General features: G+C 30.9%; 1 protein-coding gene across 1 annotated transcript; it reads left to right on the top strand.

The window, feature by feature from the left end:
• Nucleotides 1-38: 38 nt before the first annotated feature.
• Nucleotides 39-20,523, top strand: LOC143921553 (uncharacterized). The gene is made up of 60 exons (XM_077444901.1): nucleotides 39-116; nucleotides 6,180-6,310; nucleotides 6,388-6,477; nucleotides 6,559-6,672; nucleotides 6,739-6,915; nucleotides 6,996-7,064; nucleotides 7,174-7,290; nucleotides 7,364-7,483; nucleotides 7,558-7,677; nucleotides 7,774-7,893; nucleotides 7,969-8,064; nucleotides 8,138-8,263; nucleotides 8,339-8,449; nucleotides 8,692-8,796; nucleotides 8,875-9,063; nucleotides 9,137-9,256; nucleotides 9,331-9,450; nucleotides 9,547-9,666; nucleotides 9,743-9,838; nucleotides 9,912-10,037; nucleotides 10,113-10,223; nucleotides 10,466-10,570; nucleotides 10,649-10,837; nucleotides 10,911-11,036; nucleotides 11,112-11,222; nucleotides 11,376-11,456; nucleotides 11,548-11,631; nucleotides 11,723-11,806; nucleotides 11,898-11,981; nucleotides 12,073-12,156; nucleotides 12,248-12,331; nucleotides 12,423-12,527; nucleotides 12,606-12,671; nucleotides 12,749-12,880; nucleotides 12,958-13,086; nucleotides 13,175-13,270; nucleotides 13,344-13,472; nucleotides 13,561-13,656; nucleotides 13,730-13,858; nucleotides 13,947-14,042; nucleotides 14,116-14,244; nucleotides 14,333-14,428; nucleotides 14,502-14,630; nucleotides 14,719-14,814; nucleotides 14,888-15,007; nucleotides 15,082-15,189; nucleotides 15,267-15,389; nucleotides 15,456-15,569; nucleotides 15,643-15,768; nucleotides 15,844-15,954; nucleotides 16,057-16,116; nucleotides 16,199-16,273; nucleotides 16,393-16,564; nucleotides 16,645-16,821; nucleotides 17,620-17,833; nucleotides 17,915-18,134; nucleotides 18,642-18,765; nucleotides 18,854-19,041; nucleotides 19,111-19,194; nucleotides 19,884-20,523. Exons 2-59 carry the CDS (start codon nucleotides 6,204-6,206, stop codon nucleotides 19,187-19,189), a joined length of 6,825 nt encoding a protein of 2,274 aa, XP_077301027.1. The 5' UTR covers nucleotides 39-116; nucleotides 6,180-6,203; the 3' UTR covers nucleotides 19,190-19,194; nucleotides 19,884-20,523.
• The last annotated feature ends 1,470 nt before the right edge of the window (nucleotides 20,524-21,993 follow it).

Raw genomic sequence — 21,993 nt, 5'->3', positions numbered from 1 at the left:
CATATGGCCGAAAAAGACGATGTTTAGGCACGAACGTTCCTTACAAGCGGAGTAAGCGCGGGGTTTATGTTTGTGCGCGCTATCGGCCAGTCAGGTCGTGTTCACGCTCGATGGAGGTAATGTTTTGTTCACTCTTTCTCTCTTTCCATTCAACCTGTACTAATAATTAATCGTGTCAACTAACATCAATCGCACCAAATTACTTGATTTTAAGCACTTGCACAATGTGTAATATCAGCCTTGTGATTCTTTATCCTCCGTCTCATTTTGCAATGGCGTAGCAATCCATCGTCCCTCTGTAAGCTTTATTAATAGCAAACAATATATTTGTGCGTATATATATATATATATATATATATATATATATATATATATATATATATATATATGTATATGTATATACGATCTGATATGTCGTGTTGTTTACCAAAATCAACCAGGCATAATCCATGTTCGCCGTTGTTCCAGAATCGCGACCCGCTTTTCTAAGAAAACTTCCCCGTATCAAAAGTCGTCAATAATATTTCTTTCTCAAATACGATCCGACATTTTCACCCACTTACATATATGTATATGTGTATATCGGATACATAAAATACGTACCGTGTATCGGATCAAGGACGTGTCGTAGGTGTAGAAAAATAAGGGTGGCAAACCGAGGATAGGGAAAACATCAAAAGGAATTGCTATTCATATATAATGAAAACAGGAATTCAAATCTCCTTCAGGTAATTCCGATATTTCTTTTTCCACTGCCAAATGGCGAGTAATCTGTTTACATACTTATGAATTCCGGGAATAAAAAGGAGCTTAGTGTCATCTTTCAAATTTTTAGATACGTCGGTTTTCGTCAATACAATACAATTGTACAGCAAATACAAACTTGCTGTTGACATACACTATATATGTAGGTTTTTCATTCCAAATTGACCCTTTTTATTACAAGCCTATCCTATGTTTCACTTCGTTATCGTTTCATTATATTTTCCTACAGTCTTCCCGATCGTTTTGATACTTCGTCATTTTATGCGCTTTCGTTAACGATGGAAATTTAAATCGTTTCTGATTGTTCGACGGTGGAAAATAATCGTAATAGACACGTTCAAAATATGCTACAAATTTGACCATCTTGTTACAAGACTTTTCTATGTTTCACTTCGCAAATTCATTTCAAATTGACGCTTTTTCATTTCAATTTTGAATTTGATTTGAAATGAAAAACCTGTATCAACAGTAGCTTTTTCCATGTAAATGATACGTTAACTTTATTGTAAGAATATCTGCCAGATATGCAAGATTTATCAACCGTGAAGGATTTGTTAATTAATGCTTTAATAAAAATTTTGTCCTGAATTATTTTATGCTTTCAAGAAGACCAATAAATAATTCACTTCGAAATTCATGAAGTCTTAATAGTGCTTTTCCTCTGGATAGCCATCTCACTTCAGCATATAATTAAACTGTTTTATGTCCACTTCCCATTTAATCGCACAAAATTTTAAATAATCCGGATTATTTTTGGTCTAGTCACTTTCATTGTTTCATACATAATATTTTGTACATTGTACCAGTGCTTGCCTATGCAAAATACAATTACTGCTGATGGCCCTTGTAGCTCTGTTACAATTTCTATTAAAAATCCCCTCCTGTTCAAAGATACATTTCGTCATAAACATTAGTCGAGATTGACCACCAATATCCTTTAAATACAAAATAGAACATGTTTAAATGTGTTGCAGCGTATAAAAGCATTCTAAATTTTCGCGGAACACCTATTCAGGTTCCATGGAACATAATAGTTCCAGGAAACCCTGATATACACTATTAGAAAACGATTAACCATATTTAAAACATTGCACTGGCATATGTACATATATGTAGAACGTATTTCTGCAACAAACCTTTTCCTTTTTATCTCCGGTTCCCTTTTATCTCCAGTATTCGTTTGTACATATGTGAATGTTATATATACATATGTATAGTATAACAATATGGGTATCGAAGTTTGGAATATTGAAATATGAATAGCTATTGAATGTGAATATGATCGGAAATTCCCTACTTAAAAACACCTCATTAATTTTAATATATCGAAGTAAATATAAATATATATCGAAGTAATATAAAGTTCTTTGTTGTCAGGGAACGCTTTCGGTGTAGGTATCTTCAGATTTTTAGTGGGGCTTTTATATATTATGAATTGAGTATGTTGATGTTTTTAACGAATTGAGTATGTCGTCGTTTTTATTCTCTTTTCTAAAAATTTCTTCAAAGCTTCGTAACTAAATATGACGACTTTTTTATATAACAATAATTTCAATAAATTCATACGCATCTAACGAATTCGTTTGAATTTCACATCATTACAGAAAATTTGGATAACTATGGTAACGTTTTATGGATTTTTTATGGCAACGTTTTTTTATATTTTAAATGGCACAAAATTTTCATGGAGAAACATTAGCCGTTGCCGAAAAATATACTGAATATTATTCGATACACTTAAAAAGTTTCGATGACTGAATCGTTTATTTGTAAGTCTCCGACTTCGAGGTTCGTCCAAGTATCGATAATAATAAATAAGCTTTGAAGTGGAAGTCTTGTATAAACAATTCAGTCTTAGTAGGTATTTGAAATGGGGACACTTACGACACACCAGCAACAGTTAAAAAAGTTATAGGGAAAAGTTAGGGACGTTCTATAGACAAAGGGTTTCAATACCGTACATACATATTCCATGTTCCATGTAAAATAATTTTTCCCGTTTCATCCTTTGTTCAATTATAATCAAATAATGACATGTTAATCTCATTTTTTCATTACATTGTTAAATGGGATATCACCAAAAACATTCATGAGGACAATTTTTACTTCATCTATATACATACATATGTGTAATATATACGAAGTATCAATAAATAAAGTAGAACGCAAGCTACATACATACCTACATTGTATACTGAAATCGTACATAAATCTAAAATGTTTACGCGTGCTATAAGCATATGACATTCGCTTCCCTTTGACCATTCTCCGACTTTTATTTAAGTTTTAAGCTATAAATGTGTATATGTACCTATATATTGCAAATCTCTTAAATAAATAAATAAAAATCGATTGCTTTATTTATTTTATTTCAATATCTGTTTTTCATAAAATATGACTGGTCTAAAATTACTATATTACTATACATACATACACATACTTACGTACATAAAATCTTGAAATTCTCGTCATTTCTTTGTGCAATCAATCAACCTCATCACTCCACCTGTAAAACCATTGTCTATTGAAATGCCCTTTGTTTTTAAATTAAAATCTGACAAAACGAGTGGGTGGTGGAAGCTCAAACATAAAAGCCTACTGACCACTAAACGTCAAGATGTCCAAAATTTTTGCATTTTTAAACGTGTCTATTATGATTATTTTTCACCATCATATTGGCAGAATTGATTTAACCCTTTGAATGCTGACCAACGCCGACCGGCGTTTTGCTGACTAGTAAACAAGAATACCTGTTCAACCTTTAAAGGTAGCATTGAAAATGCGTTGAACATGGGTCGTGTTATCCGTGTCATCCATTTGTCGACGTTTATAAAGATTCGCTTACATCGGAATTTCTAAATTTATAACCGTAGCAGAATTACCCGATGGTAATCCCTAACTGCTGAGTATTTTAGATTGTGACTTGGAATTTAGGATTGTGAGCATTATATTTTAAAAACAATGAAGAAGATGGAACTAGTTTTGGAAAAATATATCCATTAATAGACTTCATTTGTTTATTTTATATTGTTGCAAGATATAAATACGAGAGTCTAAACACACCTTTACAAAACTCGAAATCCTCGGCGGTAGTTATCTAGGGTTTGTTTGGATTAGCTACACTTTTTATACCTGCTTTCTATCGGTTTTCTAAATAATTCAAGTTGGAAATGTTGGCGAAACTTTCAGCGTGGCGGGCTTTCAACAAAAAAGACGTCAGCACTCAAAGGGTTAAATATCTATCGTTGACCAAACTGCGCAAAATGGAAAAGTTTAAAAACGATCGGAGGAATTTAGGACTTTCGGCTGAATCATTAGCGAAGTGAAACATAATAAATTAAATGAAACATAGCCTTGTAAAATAAAATAACCAGTGGCGTAACGACTGCACCCACAGACCCCACAATGCGGAGGCGGCGCCAAGACTTGGGGGGCGCCTTTTTCACTGATTTTTTTAATTTGTTCTGTAAATTTCTTTGTAACAATTTTTTTTAAAAACCTCTTATTTTTCAACCTACATATTTGCATCTCGATTTATTTTATGTACATATAAGCTGACAATATACATATATACTTCTTAGTGTTAAAACAATAAATCAAAATTATATGAGGCCTGAAAACCTTTCAACTGAATATGAAGATTATTTTTTTCGTAAGTATTATTTTCGCGAATAACATTGAAATCTCTGAATGAAATTATTTCATTATAGACCGTCATAAAAGTCAAAAGCATGTCGGTTTTATAATGGTATTCAAGTCGATCTTTTTTCAATATAAGTTCAACGTCTTTCCATTAATATAAATCATAGAAGGTGAAATATGTCAATTTTACAACTTAACTCACAAAATCAGCGTGTTCGTTCAGATTTTTCGTCAGTTGATTTTGACAAGCGCTGGAATCGGATCGCGATTGATTATAATGAAACTAACTCCCTTATTAGTCATTAGTATTAGTCCTATTGTCATGTGAATAACTGCTATTACAAAAACATACTTTAATTATTGATATTTGAAAAGTATGTATGTATCTATGTATTCGCAACTATACCGATTTGTTTAACTTTTTGAAATATAATCCACCCTGATTTTAAAATACGAAAAGGGATAGTTTTGTCCAAAACCAGTCTGAATTACGATGAGTCGGATTTCTTTGAGCTGATTCATTTATGAACTTTTCGCACAATGTTATTATACATATGTACGATAAACCAAATACGGCATAGCAATAGTATTAAATTACCCATATTAGTGTGTACATATGCATGTGTTAAATTACAGCAGGGCTGTCAAAACCCGTGACGTGAATCTCATACAAATCAATTCAATAATAAAAATGACAGTAAAAATTTAAATAAAAACGTATGAGACGGAGAGAACAATCGATTTTGGCCACAACACATCAAAATATGTGCAATTTATTGATAATGGAATTTAAATTCATGATTTTTAGAAAGAAATTTTTGAATTTCAATTTATCATTGGATTTACTTCAATAAAATTGAAGGCTATTTGATAAAAGAAAATAATAATAAAAAGGAGTTTGAGTCGGTTGATTTTATGGATTACATGTGCTATTTTTTTTTTGTTATTCTGGATCGGACTAATTTAGGTTGAACATTCCTTAATTATAACATCGGAATTCTGTGCCGAGTGTGCTCTATATATGCATATAATATTGCATATACATACATATGTACATCATATTCTGTATATATTAACATATATATTTGAATGTACAAGTGTGAGCAGTTTTTATATGGGAGTGAAATTAGTCCATTTGACACCAGCTTTTGAGTGCAATCCACTCATTTTTATTACAAGTAAAGCCAACAAAGGGAAATTTTTTCCGAATTTAAAAGTTTCAATCACGCTTCGACCGTTCGTAATTGGAATTATACGTAATTGTAATTGTAATTGTAATTAGTATGTATCTATGTATACATATATTTAACTATAATTCCAAAGAAACTCAGTCACTTTATAGTGTTGCTTTACCTTTGAGAAAGGGGATTTATTTGCAGCATTTGACTTTTCTGAATATAGTCCCGACTTTCAAATTTATTTATCCTATACACCTATGTATGTACATATGTTCGACTCGTCGATGAATTTCAACCGTTATAGAAGTACCACCAAAGCATAAGAAGTTTGATTGTTTTAAGTTTAGGCATTCATAGTGTAAAATGGATAAAGATAGATATGGATATCTATTGCATAATCACATATATGTACTTTAAAACACAAAATGCTTTGTAGCATATTCGGTATCAATACTACTATTATGTATAGTCAAAATTTCATACAACTAAAAGGTCTCGGACCGAGACTCTCCGTTACGATTAAATACTTACAACAATAATACCCAATACATGTATTTATAAACGTAGATCCTATATGTATATTTTATGTTTCAGTTTTAAATAATTTCAATCATAAAAATGGAGCCACCACCAGAAAAACGAATATGGGTAAAACAACTTAAGTTAGTAGACACAATGTCAACGTCGGAAAGAATTCAACAAAATATGATAATATCAGAACCCTCGTAAGATTATCAAAATTCTAATTTCTTTTCTTAACAACGAAAATTTAAAAGTATATATAAAAATGGTGTATTTTTAGTACATCAAATACCAATCCATCTGAACCCACAAACAAGGAAGGAGACAATATCGATAATCCCAGTGAAATTCAGCCTGATAACCTGCTCAAGTAATTTTTTTTATTATACACAAAAGTATTCTTAATTTAAATATTAGCAATGTGATAATATTTATCGATGAATATTTTTAGTGAGTCTGACATGTTTCCACATCACATGGAGCAAATAGAATCTGAAATGTCCAAAAATGCAGGGACCGAATCTGACATTGAGTCCACAAGTTCTTCGGATGGAAATCAAATCACGTAATATTTTATTTAACAGTTTTAAATAGTGACAATATCGAAATGTTTAATAATGAATATTTTCAGAACACCTCCGCTGTCTCCATCGAGGAATACAACTGATTCATCAATTTCTTCCACAACAACTGATTCATCAATTTCTTCCACAACAACTGATTCATCAAATTCTTCCACAACAGAGGAAAAACGGGTAGAGTCAGAAACTGATGATGAGGCTGATAAAAAAGACGGATCTAATTCCAAGTAATATTTTTATTATGTACACTTTTCGTTTTAAACTTTCCATATTCATATTTAAACCTATTTAACAATAAATATTTTAGCACACCATCAAGAGATATCGAATCAGACGAAGACTGCGATGTGAACGAGACAATCAGTTCTCAAGACGCGTAAGATTTTTTTTACTAACTTTTTGGTTAAAATGTATCGATCTTGTCAATTTTTTACTAGCCTCTTCTTTCTTCATTTACGATTTTTTAAATAACAACATGTTTTTAGTTCTCCACATACCCACCAAACGCAACAAATGAATTTAGAAGAAGACATCGTGACTTCTCAGAAAAACAATGACTATGACGTCGACAATGACTCTGACAGAAGCAGATCTCCAGTCAAGTAATAATTTTATTATGAATTCTTGTTCCCAATGTATTTATGATATCAAATGGTTTCATGTTGAATATTTTAGCATGCCCTCTTCAAAAAAACGAAAGCAATCCACTAGTTCGGAAGGAAACGTCAACAATACTCCAAGAAATTCAGAGTCCAGCGATGAGAATGTTGCTCAGGCAAACAGACCACAAGTCACGTAAGATTGTTTTGTGAAGTATTTGATTTAAATATATTAATCTTGTAAATTTGCTAAAAACAATTTTTTTTTAGTTCTTCTTCTCATCCCTACCAAACGCAACAAATTCATTTGGAAGAAGACATCGTGACTTCTCAGCAAAACAATGAGTCTGACGTCGACAATGACTCTGACAGAAGCAGATCTCCAGTCAAGTAATAATTTTATTATTATAATTAATAATAAAATATAACAATAATTTGTTCCCAATGTATTGATGATATCAAATGGTTTCATGTTGAATATTTTAGCATGCCCTCTTCAAAAAAACGAAAGCAATCCACTAGTTCGGAAGGAAACGTCAACAATACTCCAAGAAATTCAGAGTCCAGCGATGAGAATGTTGCTCAGGCAAACAGACCACAAGTCGCGTAAGATTGTTTTGTGAAGTATTTGATTTAAATATATTAATCTTGTAAATTTGCTAAAAACAATTTTTTTTTTAGTTCTCATCCCCACCAAACGCAACAAATTCAATTGGAAGAAGACATCGTGACTTCTCAGCAAGACAATGACTGTGACAGAAGCAAATCTCCAGTCAAGTAATAATTTTATTATGAATTCTCGTTCCCAATGTATTGATGATATCAAAATGTTTCATCATGAATATTTTAGCATGCCCTCTTCAAACAATCGAAGTCGAAAGCAGTCCAATGGTTCGGAAGGACATATCATCAATACTCCAAGAAATTTGTCTGGCGGTGAGAATACTTATAATCAGACAAGCCGATCTCGCTTCGCGTAAGAATTTTTTTATGAACTTTTTGGTTTAAATATATTGATGTCCAATTTTTTTAAAATAAAATGTTTTTTTAGTTCATATGACCCCCAAATGCTTCAAATGCAATTGGAAGAAGTCGCCGCCGCTTTTGAGCAACAGAATGACAATGACGTTGAGTTTGTTCAGAGAAGCGAATCTCCTGTCAAGTAATATGTTTACTAATTTTTTGTTAACAATATATTGACAATGTCAAAATATTTAATGAATATTTAATGACTAATTCAAAGATTATTGTTATGAGTATTTTGGTTTCTATATATATTGATCTTTTCAATTTTTAAATGAGTATTAAGATGAGTATGTTAATGAGATGAGCGGATCTCGTGTCAAGTATTATTTTAATATTTTGGTTTCTTTTTACAATTTTTTAAAAATAAAATGTTTTTAGTTCTTCTCATACCCATCAACCGCATCGAATGCATTTGGAAGAAGAATTTGTACCTACTGAGGTACCTGATTTGTACCTACCTAGGACAGGCAGACCTCGTGCCGCGTAAGATTAATGTTATGAGTATTTTGGTTTCTTTATACATATCGATATTTTCAATTTTTTAAAATTAAATGTTTATAGTTCTTGTCCTACCCATCAAACTTATCGAATGCATTCGGAAGACTCTTCTAATGGTGCTCATCCCCACCAAGACTGTTCTCATCCCCACCAAACGCAACAAATTCATTTGGAAGAAGACATCGTGACTTCTCAGCAAAACAATGACTATGACGTCGACAATGACTCTGACAGAAGCAGATCTCCAGTCAAGTAATAATTTTATTATGAATTCTTGTTCCCAATGTATTGATGATATCAAATGGTTTTATGTTGAATATTTTAGCATGCCCTCTTCAAAAAAACGAAAGCAATCCACTAGTTCGGAAGGAAACGTCAACAATACTCCAAGAAATTCAGAGTCCAGCGATGAGAATGTTGCTCAGGCAAACAGACCACAAGTCACGTAAGATTGTTTTGTGAAGTATTTGATTTAAATATATTAATCTTGTAAATTTGCTAAAAACAATTTTTTTTTAGTTCTTCTTCTCATCCCCACCAAACGCAACAAATTCATTTGGAAGAAGACATCGTGACTTCTCAGCAAAACAATGAGTCTGACGTCGACAATGACTCTGACAGAAGCAGATCTCCAGTCAAGTAATAATTTTATTATTATAATTAATAATAAAATATAACAATAATTTGTTCCCAATGTATTGATGATATCAAATGGTTTCATGTTGAATATTTTAGCATGCCCTCTTCAAAAAAACGAAAGCAATCCACTAGTTCGGAAGGAAACGTCAACAATACTCCAAGAAATTCAGAGTCCAGCGATGAGAATGTTGCTCAGGCAAACAGACCACAAGTCGCGTAAGATTGTTTTGTGAAGTATTTGATTTAAATATATTAATCTTGTAAATTTGCTAAAAACAATTTTTTTTTTTAGTTCTCATCCCCACCAAACGCAACAAATTCAATTGGAAGAAGACATCGTGACTTCTCAGCAAGACAATGATTGTGACAGAAGCAAATCTCCAGTCAAGTAATAATTTTATTATGAATTCTCGTTCCCAATGTATTGATGATATCAAAATGTTTCATCATGAATATTTTAGCATGCCCTCTTCAAACAATCGAAGTCGAAAGCAGTCCAATGGTTCGGAAGGACATATCATCAATACTCCAAGAAATTTGTCTGGCGGTGAGAATACTTATAATCAGACAAGCCGATCTCGCTTCGCGTAAGAATTTTTTTATGAACTTTTTGGTTTAAATATATTGATGTCCAATTTTTTTAAAATAAAATGTTTTTTTAGTTCATATGACCCCCAAATGCTTCAAATGCAATTGGAAGAAGTCGCCGCCGCTTTTGAGCAACAGAATGACAATGACGTTGAGTTTGTTCAGAGAAGCGAATCTCCTGTCAAGTAATATGTTTACTAATTTTTTGTTAACAATATATTGACAATGTCAAAATATTTAATGAATATTTAATGACTAATTCAAAGATTATTGTTATGAGTATTTTGGTTTCTATATATATTGATCTTTTCAATTTTTAAATGAGTATTAAGATGAGTATGTTAATGAGATGAGCGGATCTCGTGTCAAGTATTATTTTAATATTTTGGTTTCTTTTTACAATTTTTTAAAAATAAAATGTTTTTAGTTCTTCTCATACCCATCAACCGCATCGAATGCATTTGGAAGAAGAATTTGTACCTACTGAGGTACCTGATTTGTACCTACCTAGGACAGGCAGACCTCGTGCCGCGTAAGATTAATGTTATGAGTATTTTGGTTTCTTTATACATATCGATATTTTCAATTTTTTAAAATTAAATGTTTATAGTTCTTGTCCTACCCATCAAACTTATCGAATGCATTCGGAAGACTCTTCTAATGGTGCTCATCCCCACCAAGACTGTTCTCATCCCCACCAAACGCAACAAATTCATTTGGAAGAAGACATCGTGACTTCTCAGCAAAACAATGAGTCTGACGTCGACAATGACTCTGACAGAAGCAGATCTCCAGTCAAGTAATAATTTTATTATGAATTCTTGTTCCCAATGTATTGATGATATCAAATGGTTTCATGTTGAATATTTTAGCATGCCCTCTTCAAAAAATCGAAGTCGAAAGCAGTCCAATGGTTCGGAAGGACATATCATCAATACTCCAAGAAATTTGTCTGGCGGTGAGAATACTTATAATCAGACAAGCAGATCTCGCTTCGCGTAAGAATTTTTTTATGAACTTTTTGGTTTAAATGTATTGATGTCCAATTTTTTAAAAATAAAATGTTTTTTTAGTTCATATAACCCCCAAATGCTTCAAATGTATTTGGAAGAAGTCGACGCCGCTTTTGAGCAACAGAATGACAATGACGTTGAGTTTGTTCAGAGAAGCGAATCTCCTGTCAAGTAATATATTTACTAATTTTTTGCTAACAATATATTGACAATGTCAAAATATTTAATGAATATTTAATGACTAATTCAAAGATTATTGTCATGAGTATTGTGGTTTCTATATATATTGATCTTTTCAATTTTTAAAAACAATTTTATTTTTAGTTCTCATACCCATCAAACTCATCAAATGCATTTGGAAGAAGAATTTGTACTTACTGAGGGACAAAATGACTCTGATGATGAGTATGTTAATGAGATGAGCGGATCTCGTGTCAAGTATTATTTTAATATTTTAGTTTCTTTTTACAATTTTTTAAAAATAAAATGTTTTTAGTTCTTCTCATACCCATCAACCGCATCGAATGCATTTGGAAGAAGAATTTGTACCTACTGAGGGACAAAATGACTCTGATGATGAGTATGTTAATGAGATGAGCGGATCTCGTGTCAAATATTATTTTAATATTTTGGTTTCTTTTTACAATTTTTTAAAAATAAAATGTTTTTAGTTCTTCTCATACCCATCAACCGCATCGAATGCATTTGGAAGAAGAATTTGTACCTACTGAGGGACAAAATGACTCTGATGATGAGTATGTTAATGAGATGAGCGGATCTCGTGTCAAGTATTATTTTAATATTTTGGTTTCTTTTTACAATTTTTTAAAAATAAAATGTTTTTAGTTCTTCTCATACCCATCAACCGCATCGAATGCATTTGGAAGAAGAATTTGTACCTACTGAGGGACAAAATGACTCTGATGATGAGTATGTTAATGAGATGAGCGGATCTCGTGTCAAATATTATTTTAATATTTTGGTTTCTTTTTACAATTTTTTAAAAATAAAATGTTTTTAGTTCTTCTCATACCCATCAACCGCATCGAATGCATTTGGAAGAAGAATTTGTACCTACTGAGGGACAAAATGACTCTGATGATGAGTATGTTAATGAGATGAGCGGATCTCGTGTCAAGTATTATTTTAATATTTTGGTTTCTTTTTACAATTTTTTAAAAATAAAATGTTTTTAGTTCTTCTCATACCCATCAACCGCATCGAATGCATTTGGAAGAAGAATTTGTACCTACTGAGGGACAAAATGACTCTGATGATGAGTATGTTAATGAGATGAGCGGATCTCGTGTCAAGTATTATTTTAATATTTTGGTTTCTTTTTACAATTTTTTAAAAATAAAATGTTTTTAGTTCTTCTCATACCCATCAACCGCATCAAATGCATTTGGAAGAAGAATTTGTACCTACTGAGGTACTTAATTTGTACCTACCTAGGACAGGCAGACCTCGTGCCGCGTAAGATTAATGTCATGAGTATTTTGGTTTCTTTATACATATCGATCTTTTCAATTTTTTAAAATTAAATGTTTTTAGTTCTTTTACCCATCGGGCGCATCAAATGCATTTTGAATATGAGTTCGTCCCTTTTCAGCAAATATAGTAATTATTTTTATTGTTATGAATTTTTGTTCACAATATATTGACAATGTCAAAATGTATATTGATAAATATTTTAGCATGCCCCCCTCATACACACGAAGGCAAAATATGCATTCCATGGGTTCGGAAGTTCCTATCTTCAATACTCCAAGAAATGTCGAGTGCGCCGATGAGTATTTAAACCAAAATGCCAGAGCTCAGCAAATATAGTAATTATTTTTATTGTTATGAATTTTTGTTCACAATATATTGACAATGTCAAAATGTATATTGATAAATATTTTAGCATGCCCCCCTCATACACACGATGGCAAAATATGCATTCCACGGGTTCGGAAGTTCCTATCTTCAATACTCCAAGAAATGCCGAGTGCGCCGATGAGTATTTAAACCAAAATGCCAGAGCTCGTGTCGCGTAAGATTTATATTATGACTTTTTTCGACTTAAATGCATTGATTTTGTGAAATTATTTAAAATCAAATGTTTTCACTTCTTCATATAGCCATCAACTGCATTTTGAAGATGAATTTGTTCCTTCCCAACGACAAAATAACCCTAACGATGAGTTTGTTCGAAATAGAAGGGGATCTCGTGACAAGTAAAATTTTTATTATGGATTTATGTTCACAATATATTGACAATGTCAACATGTTTAATTCTTAATATTTAAGCATGCCCTCATCATACACACGAAGGCAAAATATGCATTCCACGGGTTCGGAAGTTCCTATCTTCAATACTCCAAGAAATGTCGAGTGCGCCGATGAGTATTTAAACCAAAATGCCAGAGCTCGTGTCGCGTAAGATTTATATTATGACTTTTTCCGAATTAAATGCATTGATTTTGTGAAATTATTTAAAATCAAATGTTTTCACTTCTTCATATAGCCATCAACTGCATTTTGAAGATGAATTTGTTCCTTCCCAACGACAAAATAACCCTAACGATGAGTTTGTTCGAAATAGAAGGGGATCTCGTGACAAGTAAAATTTTTATTATGGATTTATGTTCACAATATATTGACAATGTCAACATGTTTAATTCTTAATATTTAAGCATGCCCTCATCATACACACGAAGGCAAAATATGCATTCCACGGGTTCGGAAGTTCCTATCTTCAATACTCCAAGAAATGTCGAGTGCGCCGATGAGTATTTAAACCAAAATGCCAGAGCTCGTGTCGCGTAAGATTTATATTATGACTTTTTCCGAATTAAATGCATTGATTTTGTGAAATTATTTAAAATCAAATGTTTTCACTTCTTCATATAGCCATCAACTGCATTTTGAAGATGAATTTGTTCCTTCCCAACGACAAAATAACCCTAACGATGAGTTTGTTCGAAATAGAAGGGGATCTCGTGACAAGTAAAATTTTTATTATGGATTTATGTTCACAATATATTGACAATGTCAACATGTTTAATTCTTAATATTTAAGCATGCCCTCATCATACACACGAAGGCAAAATATGCATTCCACGGGTTCGGAAGTTCCTATCTTCAATACTCCAAGAAATGTCGAGTGCGCCGATGAGTATTTAAACCAAAATGCCAGAGCTCGTGTCGCGTAAGATTTATATTATGACTTTTTCCGAATTAAATGCATTGATTTTGTGAAATTATTTAAAATCAAATGTTTTCACTTCTTCATATAGCCATCAACTGCATTTTGAAGATGAATTTGTTCCTTCCCAACGACAAAATAACCCTAACGATGAGTTTGTTCGAAATAGAAGGGGATCTCGTGACAAGTAAAATTTTTATTATGGATTTATGTTCACAATATATTGACAATGTCAACATGTTTAATTCTTAATATTTAAGCATGCCCTCATCATACACACGAAGGCAAAATATGCATTCCACGGGTTCGGAAGTTCCTATCTTCAATACTCCAAGAAATGTCGAGTGCGCCGATGAGTATTTAAACCAAAATGCCAGAGCTCGTGTCGCGTAAGATTTATATTATGACTTTTTCCGACTTAAATGCATTGATTTTGTGAAATTATTTAAAATCAAATGTTTTCACTTCTTCATATAGCCATCAAATGCATTTTGAAGATGAATTTGTTCCTTCCCAACGACAAAATAACCCTAACGATGAGTTTGTTCGAAATAGAAGGGGATCTCGTGACAAGTAAAATTTTTATTATGGATTTATGTTCACAATATATTGACAATGTCAACATGTTTAATTCTTAATATTTAAGCATGCCCTCATCATACACACGAAGGCAAAATATGGGTTCGGAAGAACACAGCACCAATAATCCAAGATATTTTGGCGTCGGCAATCAATACATTAGAGAAATAGGCCGATCTCGCATCTCGTAAGATTTTTTTTATTAGGCTTTTGTTTTAAATATATTGGTATTGTCAATTTATTAAAAAAAAATGTTTTTAGCTCTTCATATACCCATCAAACGAATCAATTACAAGAAGAATTTATTCCATCTCAGCAAGAGAATGACCCCTTCGATGATTTTCTTAATGAAAGTGGAGATCGTGTGAAGTAATATTTTTATTATGAATTTTTACCCTTCATATGTATATAAACAGTGTTAAAATGTTCAATGATGACTTTTTTAGCATGCCCTCTTCATACACACGAAGGCATATGCAATCCATGCGCTCAGATGAACACGTCATCAATAATCCAATCAATTTTGGGTACGGTGATGACTACGTTAATGAGGGCAGATCTCGCTACGTGTAAAAGTTTTATTATATCCTCAATATATTTGAATTGTCAATCGTTTTAAAATAAATTGTTTTTAGGCCTTCATTTACGCAATCGTATCAAACGCATTTGGAAGAAGACTTTGTACCTTCTCAGCAACAGAATGACCCTGACGAACATATAGGTTATGAGAGAAGCAGATCTCGTGAAAAGTAATATTTTTATAATGGATTTATGTTCACAATATATAAACAATTTCAAAATGTTTATTGATTAATGTTTTAGCATGCCCCCCCCATACACACAAAGGCAAAATATGCATTCCATGGGTTCAGAAGAACCCATATTCAATACTCCAAGGAATTTGGATGACAATGAGCATGTAAATCGAGCAGGCTCATCTCGCGACCCGTAAGATTGTTATTATAAAATTTTTGGTGTAAATATAGTGATTTTTGGAAATTAATTAAAAATAAATGTTTTCAGTCCTTCATATACCCATCAGTCGCAACAAACGAATTTGGAAGATGACTTTGTTCCTTCCCAGCGACAGAATAATCCCAACAATGAGTTTGCTAGAAGCAGATCTCGTGAAAAGTAATATTATATTTTTAGCATGGATTTTTGTTCACAATATATTTACAATGTCAAATTGTTTATTGATAAATATTTTTGCATGCCCCCCTCATACACACGAAGGCAAAATGTGCAATCCATGGCTTTGGAAGAACACAGCAACAATACTCCAAGAAATATCAGGTTTGACGATCAGTATGTTTTAACTAGAAATTTTTTTACGATATTTTGACGATATCTAAATGTTCAATTATGTATATTTTAGCATGTCTTCATACAGACACCGGATGCATATACAATCCATAAACGTTGAAGAACACATTATTGATACTTACCGACAGTTAGTTTCCAACGATGAGTTTGTGAATCAAAGAGCTGATTCACATGCTGCATAAGATTTATATTATGAATATTTGTTTTCAATATATTAACCATGTAAATATTTTTGATATTTTTTAGTACTACTTCATACGATCTTCCATTCCCTAATGAAGCTATGCACTACACTGAAAGTGTCCCCAAAGATACTGTCAATAACACTGACTTGACAGCCTTGCCAGATCCTAAAATAATCTTTGATGGAACATTAGACATTTTTAATGCTATGCTAAATTGCAAAATTTCTGAGGAAGTTAGTTTCAATATTAAACAAGTTTCATTTCTCATCCTTATCATTCGCGCGTTTTTATTCAATAAATTTTCACTTTCCAGGATATATCAGATTATATAAGGACATGGTCAAATAATTATAATTTAAATAAAATTGTTGCACTGCAGAAATTAGTGCAATTCTTCTTTATCTGTTGCGGTCAACGATACTCTTTGATCTTTGACCCGACTACATTCAATGTTGGAGACATCGTTAAACAAGTGACTATGCATTTTAAGGTTAGTGCTTACTTGTAATTTTTACATACATAGACAGTAGAGCAAAAGCTTTTTGAATGGCGACCCCTTTTTATGAAAATCAAGTGATTTGCAACACCAGTACATTTGAAAGACATTTTCGATGCATAAAACATGTATAAATTATTATTCAAAAATCTAAACACGAAAACTGATCTGAAAACTTATAGTGAGCAATTTTTTATTTTTTATTGATTCATTTAAAACCCTTTGGGTCATGGAACAGGATCCCCAATAATATATACACACACACACATATATATATATATATATATATATATATATATATATATATATATTTTTTTTTTTTTTTTTTACAGAATTTCATCTCATATTCTTTTAAATTTCATCTTCCACTCTATACAATGTATCATCTTACATTATTTTAAAACATTTTCTCTTTCATCCTCAACAATGTTTAATCTTCCATTCCATAAAATCATCTTATATTCTTCTAAACATGCTTTCAATTGTCACAATTACAATTTACATCACAATTACAATCATCATCACTATTACAATCATCATCACAACTTCATTTCAATACACTTATACATCAATCATTTTACAATTTACATAACAATTACAATTATATCAAATTAATCGTTACACATTTCACTACAAATCAATTTTTACATTTCAACAATAATCTTCAATAAAGTTACTGAAGTTGATGATTAAGTTGGCATGGCTTAGGTCGAGTTTAAATAAAACGATATACATACATATGTATGTACATACTTGCTCACACTTACATAAAACGATTTTTTATTATTCCAGGAATATAATGATGATTCCAAATATCCACTCATAAGTAGCAGGGAAAATTGGAAACGTTTCTTTAGTAATACGTTACGTCTTATTGGTGACTTTGTCGTCCAACATCATAATTCCATTATTTTGGATGATTTTTTCACGAAGAATATATTCAAAGTGTTATTCAAGATTTCTACTTCTCCAGTGTTGACTTTACGACACACGGCTTCTTTAATAGGTATCTTGGGATTTTGATATCTATCAACACCATTGCTACTGATAATTTATCACCTACTCTAAATTTGTAATATCTTTTCAGCGGTAAAATTTGAAAATGCGTTGGCTGATGCTTGTGTAAATATAATTAAAGATTTAAATATTCTAAAGGAAAGAAAAGAAAGTGAATTACAAAAAGACATAGTTGATGTTAGTGCCTTGGATATCATAGCAGAAGAAGAAAATTCATGCAAAAAACACATGGACTATCTGGAAGAATTGATCTGTTTTATATTTAAGGATGTAACATTTCCCAGAAAAGAGTTAGCTATGTTATATAAATACTTACTTATGCTGTAAATACTTTTAGCACAGAAAGGCATTTTTAAACACACGAAATCAAAACTAAAACAGTTCTACTTTATTATTACAATTAACATATAAGCCGTTACATTTGAAAGTGGCAAAGTCCACTTTTTGCATTTCGAGAAATATTTCGCAAAACATTTAATATAATGTTTTGCATTTAACAATATTTAAAAGTACTGGTGGCCTGTAATACGTTTATTCTGCTTTTCCAAGATTCTGCACATATCGAATTAAAATAAGTGATAACAATTTGTGAATTAAATCATATAGAAATAGTGTTTTTAAACCCGAAAATTGAACTTTCGCCACTTTAAAATATATCGGCTCATATATTGATTTTTTCCAATATGAAACTAAAGGAATTTCTTTTAGTTCAAAATTTATTCTTATTCTCAAAAGAAAAAAACGTTATTTGATAGTGTAAATTAATGAAATTAAAACTGCATGTGTATTTTTTTAAGGGATTCGTCTATGGATATCAAATTATTGATACTTGATGCAATGGCCATAAATTTCGAAAAGTTACCAACACTTTACGTTAACCTCTTTAGCCTTAAAATCGTTGATATGGGATTTGAACATGAGGTTTAAAAAACAAAACTTTATAAAATATGTTGAACGACATATACTTATACATATGTATATATAATTAATATATGAAAATTATTTTCAGCTTAAAATATTTAAATTAAAATCCCTCAATATTCTGCAATCACTGCTATTAGCAAACCTAAGCATTGACATAAAAAAGATTGTAATCACATATTCTAAGCGAACCAAAGATCGCATCATATCTTTGACGAAAAGTGATGACTCGGATGTATCCTCGAAATCGATTTCACTAATCATTTTAATTCATAAGTATGGTTTTTTTTAGCCTCCTCTTTAAAATATTTTTTTTAAATTAACATTTCTATTTTATATTTTTAGAAAAATCCCAGATATGTTTTCTGAAGATGTTTTGAAACAACTGCCATTCATACAAGAACATTCCACAGGTTCCACATAAACATGGTATGTAGTGTCTGAGAATTCCATCACTATCTATAAATTTATATCTTGATACATACATACATTGCTGACTATGCGGGAAACGTAATCCAATCATTATTTTAATTATGTTTTATAAAAATACAAATAATTGTAACAATTTTTGGTAGAAATATAATTATAAATGTATTTATATTTATTTTACGACTTCTAAAGAAAATAACTTATTGGAACGTGATTACATATATATTTTTCAGTTACATATATGAAAACCAATTTAAATTTTACATTTACATTCATATTATACAATTTATCTTCAATATATTTGTAACAAAATAACATTGTTATCGTTTGATTAAAAAAATATATGTGAAATTATTGGTACGTTTTACTATATTATACAGCACACTCTCGATTATCCGGGCTAATGCTGGGTAGGAGGGGAACGGATAATTGAAAAACATGGATAATCCGATTCATCAAATTTTGACTTGGTTTTGAATATAGTATCACAAATTTTTGTTTCATAATTTTAATACTCATTATTTATTAAGAAATACGCTCATAGTTAAGCAGATATTTTTCAAGCACGGATAATCCGCAAATTGGATAATCCGCGCCCGGATAATCGACAATGTACTGTAATTGCAATTACAACAATTGTATAATTATATATATAAATATAGTTTAATTTCATATTTTTCATATTTCAGACATGCTTGACGTTTTTAAATCTATTAACTTTTTCGCCGAGATTATTCGCTCTATTACAAAGATGACTTAAAAATGCAAGATTTGTTTTTCGTTATCTACATAATAAAAATTGTGTTACTTGTTGAAATCAGTAAAAATGTTTTTAATGAGCGATACTATGGTATGTTCATTTAAAAAAATACAATGTATATAATTTATTTATTTCTAGTCATGTTTATAAATTATGACTGCTCAATTATTTGTTTCATATTAGTAAGATCGAAAATTATGATTTCATATTGCACTGCGTAATATACTATATATTTTAACTTTATTTATATTTTTACAAGATTTATTTGTATTAACAATCTGCTTTGTTTAATAAATAAATGTCTTGTAATTATTTGTGTGCGTATTATTTGAAATAACAATCAATAAGTGGTTCATATCCTACAATTTAGTCATAATATGCTTGTTAAATATTATGAACCCAAACCTTATTATACTGTGAAATATTGCACTATTTTTAATTGCGATATTGTAATTGTATTCATTATTCTGCTGTATTGTTTGCATTATTATTATTGTGTTTTTGTACATAACATGTCTCTGTATTTGAAATAAATTTACTTGCTTTTTGAATGTGGACAGCTATGTTTTAAAAGCTTTTTAAGTAATTAACAGTAAAGTAATACTAACACTTCTGTAATATATAATATATTACACAGCTTTTAATACATATAATACGTGTATTCATTTACAAATATACATATAACTAGTGTTGTACCCAATAAAATATCATCACATGGGTGTTGGCATATTAAGTTATTAAATAAAAAAAATAAAATTAATGTGTCGGTCCTGTGTTCGATCTGCACACGGTGGAATTTTTTTCAAACACCTTTTAAATATATTTAATTATTTAATATGAAAAAAAAATGGAAAAAACTACCTACCTACCAATATATAAACAATATAAAACACCAATAAAAAAATTAATTAATTAAATAAATTTTCAATAGATGGCGGTAAACGCTCAGAGACATAGTGCCGTCTATTTCCCTAGAGGAAACATTGGTAGCAAACACTATATATAGAAGTTTTTTTTTGTTTTTTTATTATATTCGAATACGTTTTGTTGGCAGTGGTTTAGCTGTGATGTATATACATATGTATGTCGAATCGAAATGATTATTATAGTACGGCGAGCGCTATCTTACACAGACAGATAGAATAGCGATATTATATATGTGATAATTTATGCAATTATAAACAAATGTGTGTATACCTGTATGTTTATTATATATATTTATATATATATATATATATATATATATATATATATATATATATATATATATATATATATACATATATGTATATATGTATACATATATGTATATATGCAGGGCTTTTTTTTCTCATGTAACGCGGTAGAACAGCGTTCCGGCACCTTTTTTCTCGGCTTTGTATGCCTCAAACGAATATTCATATAATACAATTTGAAAATAATTGACAAGAATCAAGTTCTGGCACCTTTTTTTTAAAAAAAAAAAAGCCCTGTATATATTTTTATATAAAGCGCGGCGAACCACACTTCATTGCCTAATAAATTATAATTATTTTTGCTTTTGAATTATTTCCAAGTTTTATTTTTATTTTATCGACTTGGGGTTTAGTGTAATCATGGCCGTACACGATTGCAGAACGCATCAAACTCTCAACCTTATTTCTACAAAATAACTGATCTATCACCAAACTGTAAGATATTGGAGATTTTGTGATCATCATCACCAACAATCCATACACTGGTGAACAAGTTTGAATAATAAGGATTAGTTAGATAAGAACTGTACAGGAAGATCTCGAATGCTGCACTAAGGTATTGGAAAACCCAATAAAAATAATGCACCTTTGCATACATACATATGTACCTACATATACACACATACAACATAATGACTTATATTTTACTGAGATAATTTTTCGCACATGATCTTATGTACATATTTAATTTTAGTCAATTCGTTTTTATTTATTTATAACATTTCATTCATAATTCATTAAAATTACTTGTAAAGGGACTTTTGCCACAACTTGAACATGCTAGAGCAGGCCTGGGCAAACTGT

Source organism: Arctopsyche grandis, chromosome 2, assembly GCF_051622035.1.
Source record: "Arctopsyche grandis isolate Sample6627 chromosome 2, ASM5162203v2, whole genome shotgun sequence".
NCBI classification, from domain to species: domain Eukaryota; kingdom Metazoa; phylum Arthropoda; class Insecta; order Trichoptera; family Hydropsychidae; genus Arctopsyche; species Arctopsyche grandis.
The sequence above is the reverse complement of the archived record's forward strand: the minus strand, read 5'-3'. Positions and strand labels throughout refer to the sequence as shown.

Coding starts and splice junctions, on each gene's coding strand:
- LOC143921553 (XM_077444901.1), top strand. CDS start 6,204: ATGGAGCCACCACCAGAAAAACGAATATGGGTAAAACAACTTAAGTTA. Junction 8,065..8,137: donor AGAAGCAAATCTCCAGTCAA/GTAATAATTTTA, acceptor TGAATATTTTAG/CATGCCCTCTTCAAACAATC. Junction 10,038..10,112: donor ACAAGCCGATCTCGCTTCGC/GTAAGAATTTTT, acceptor ATGTTTTTTTAG/TTCATATGACCCCCAAATGC.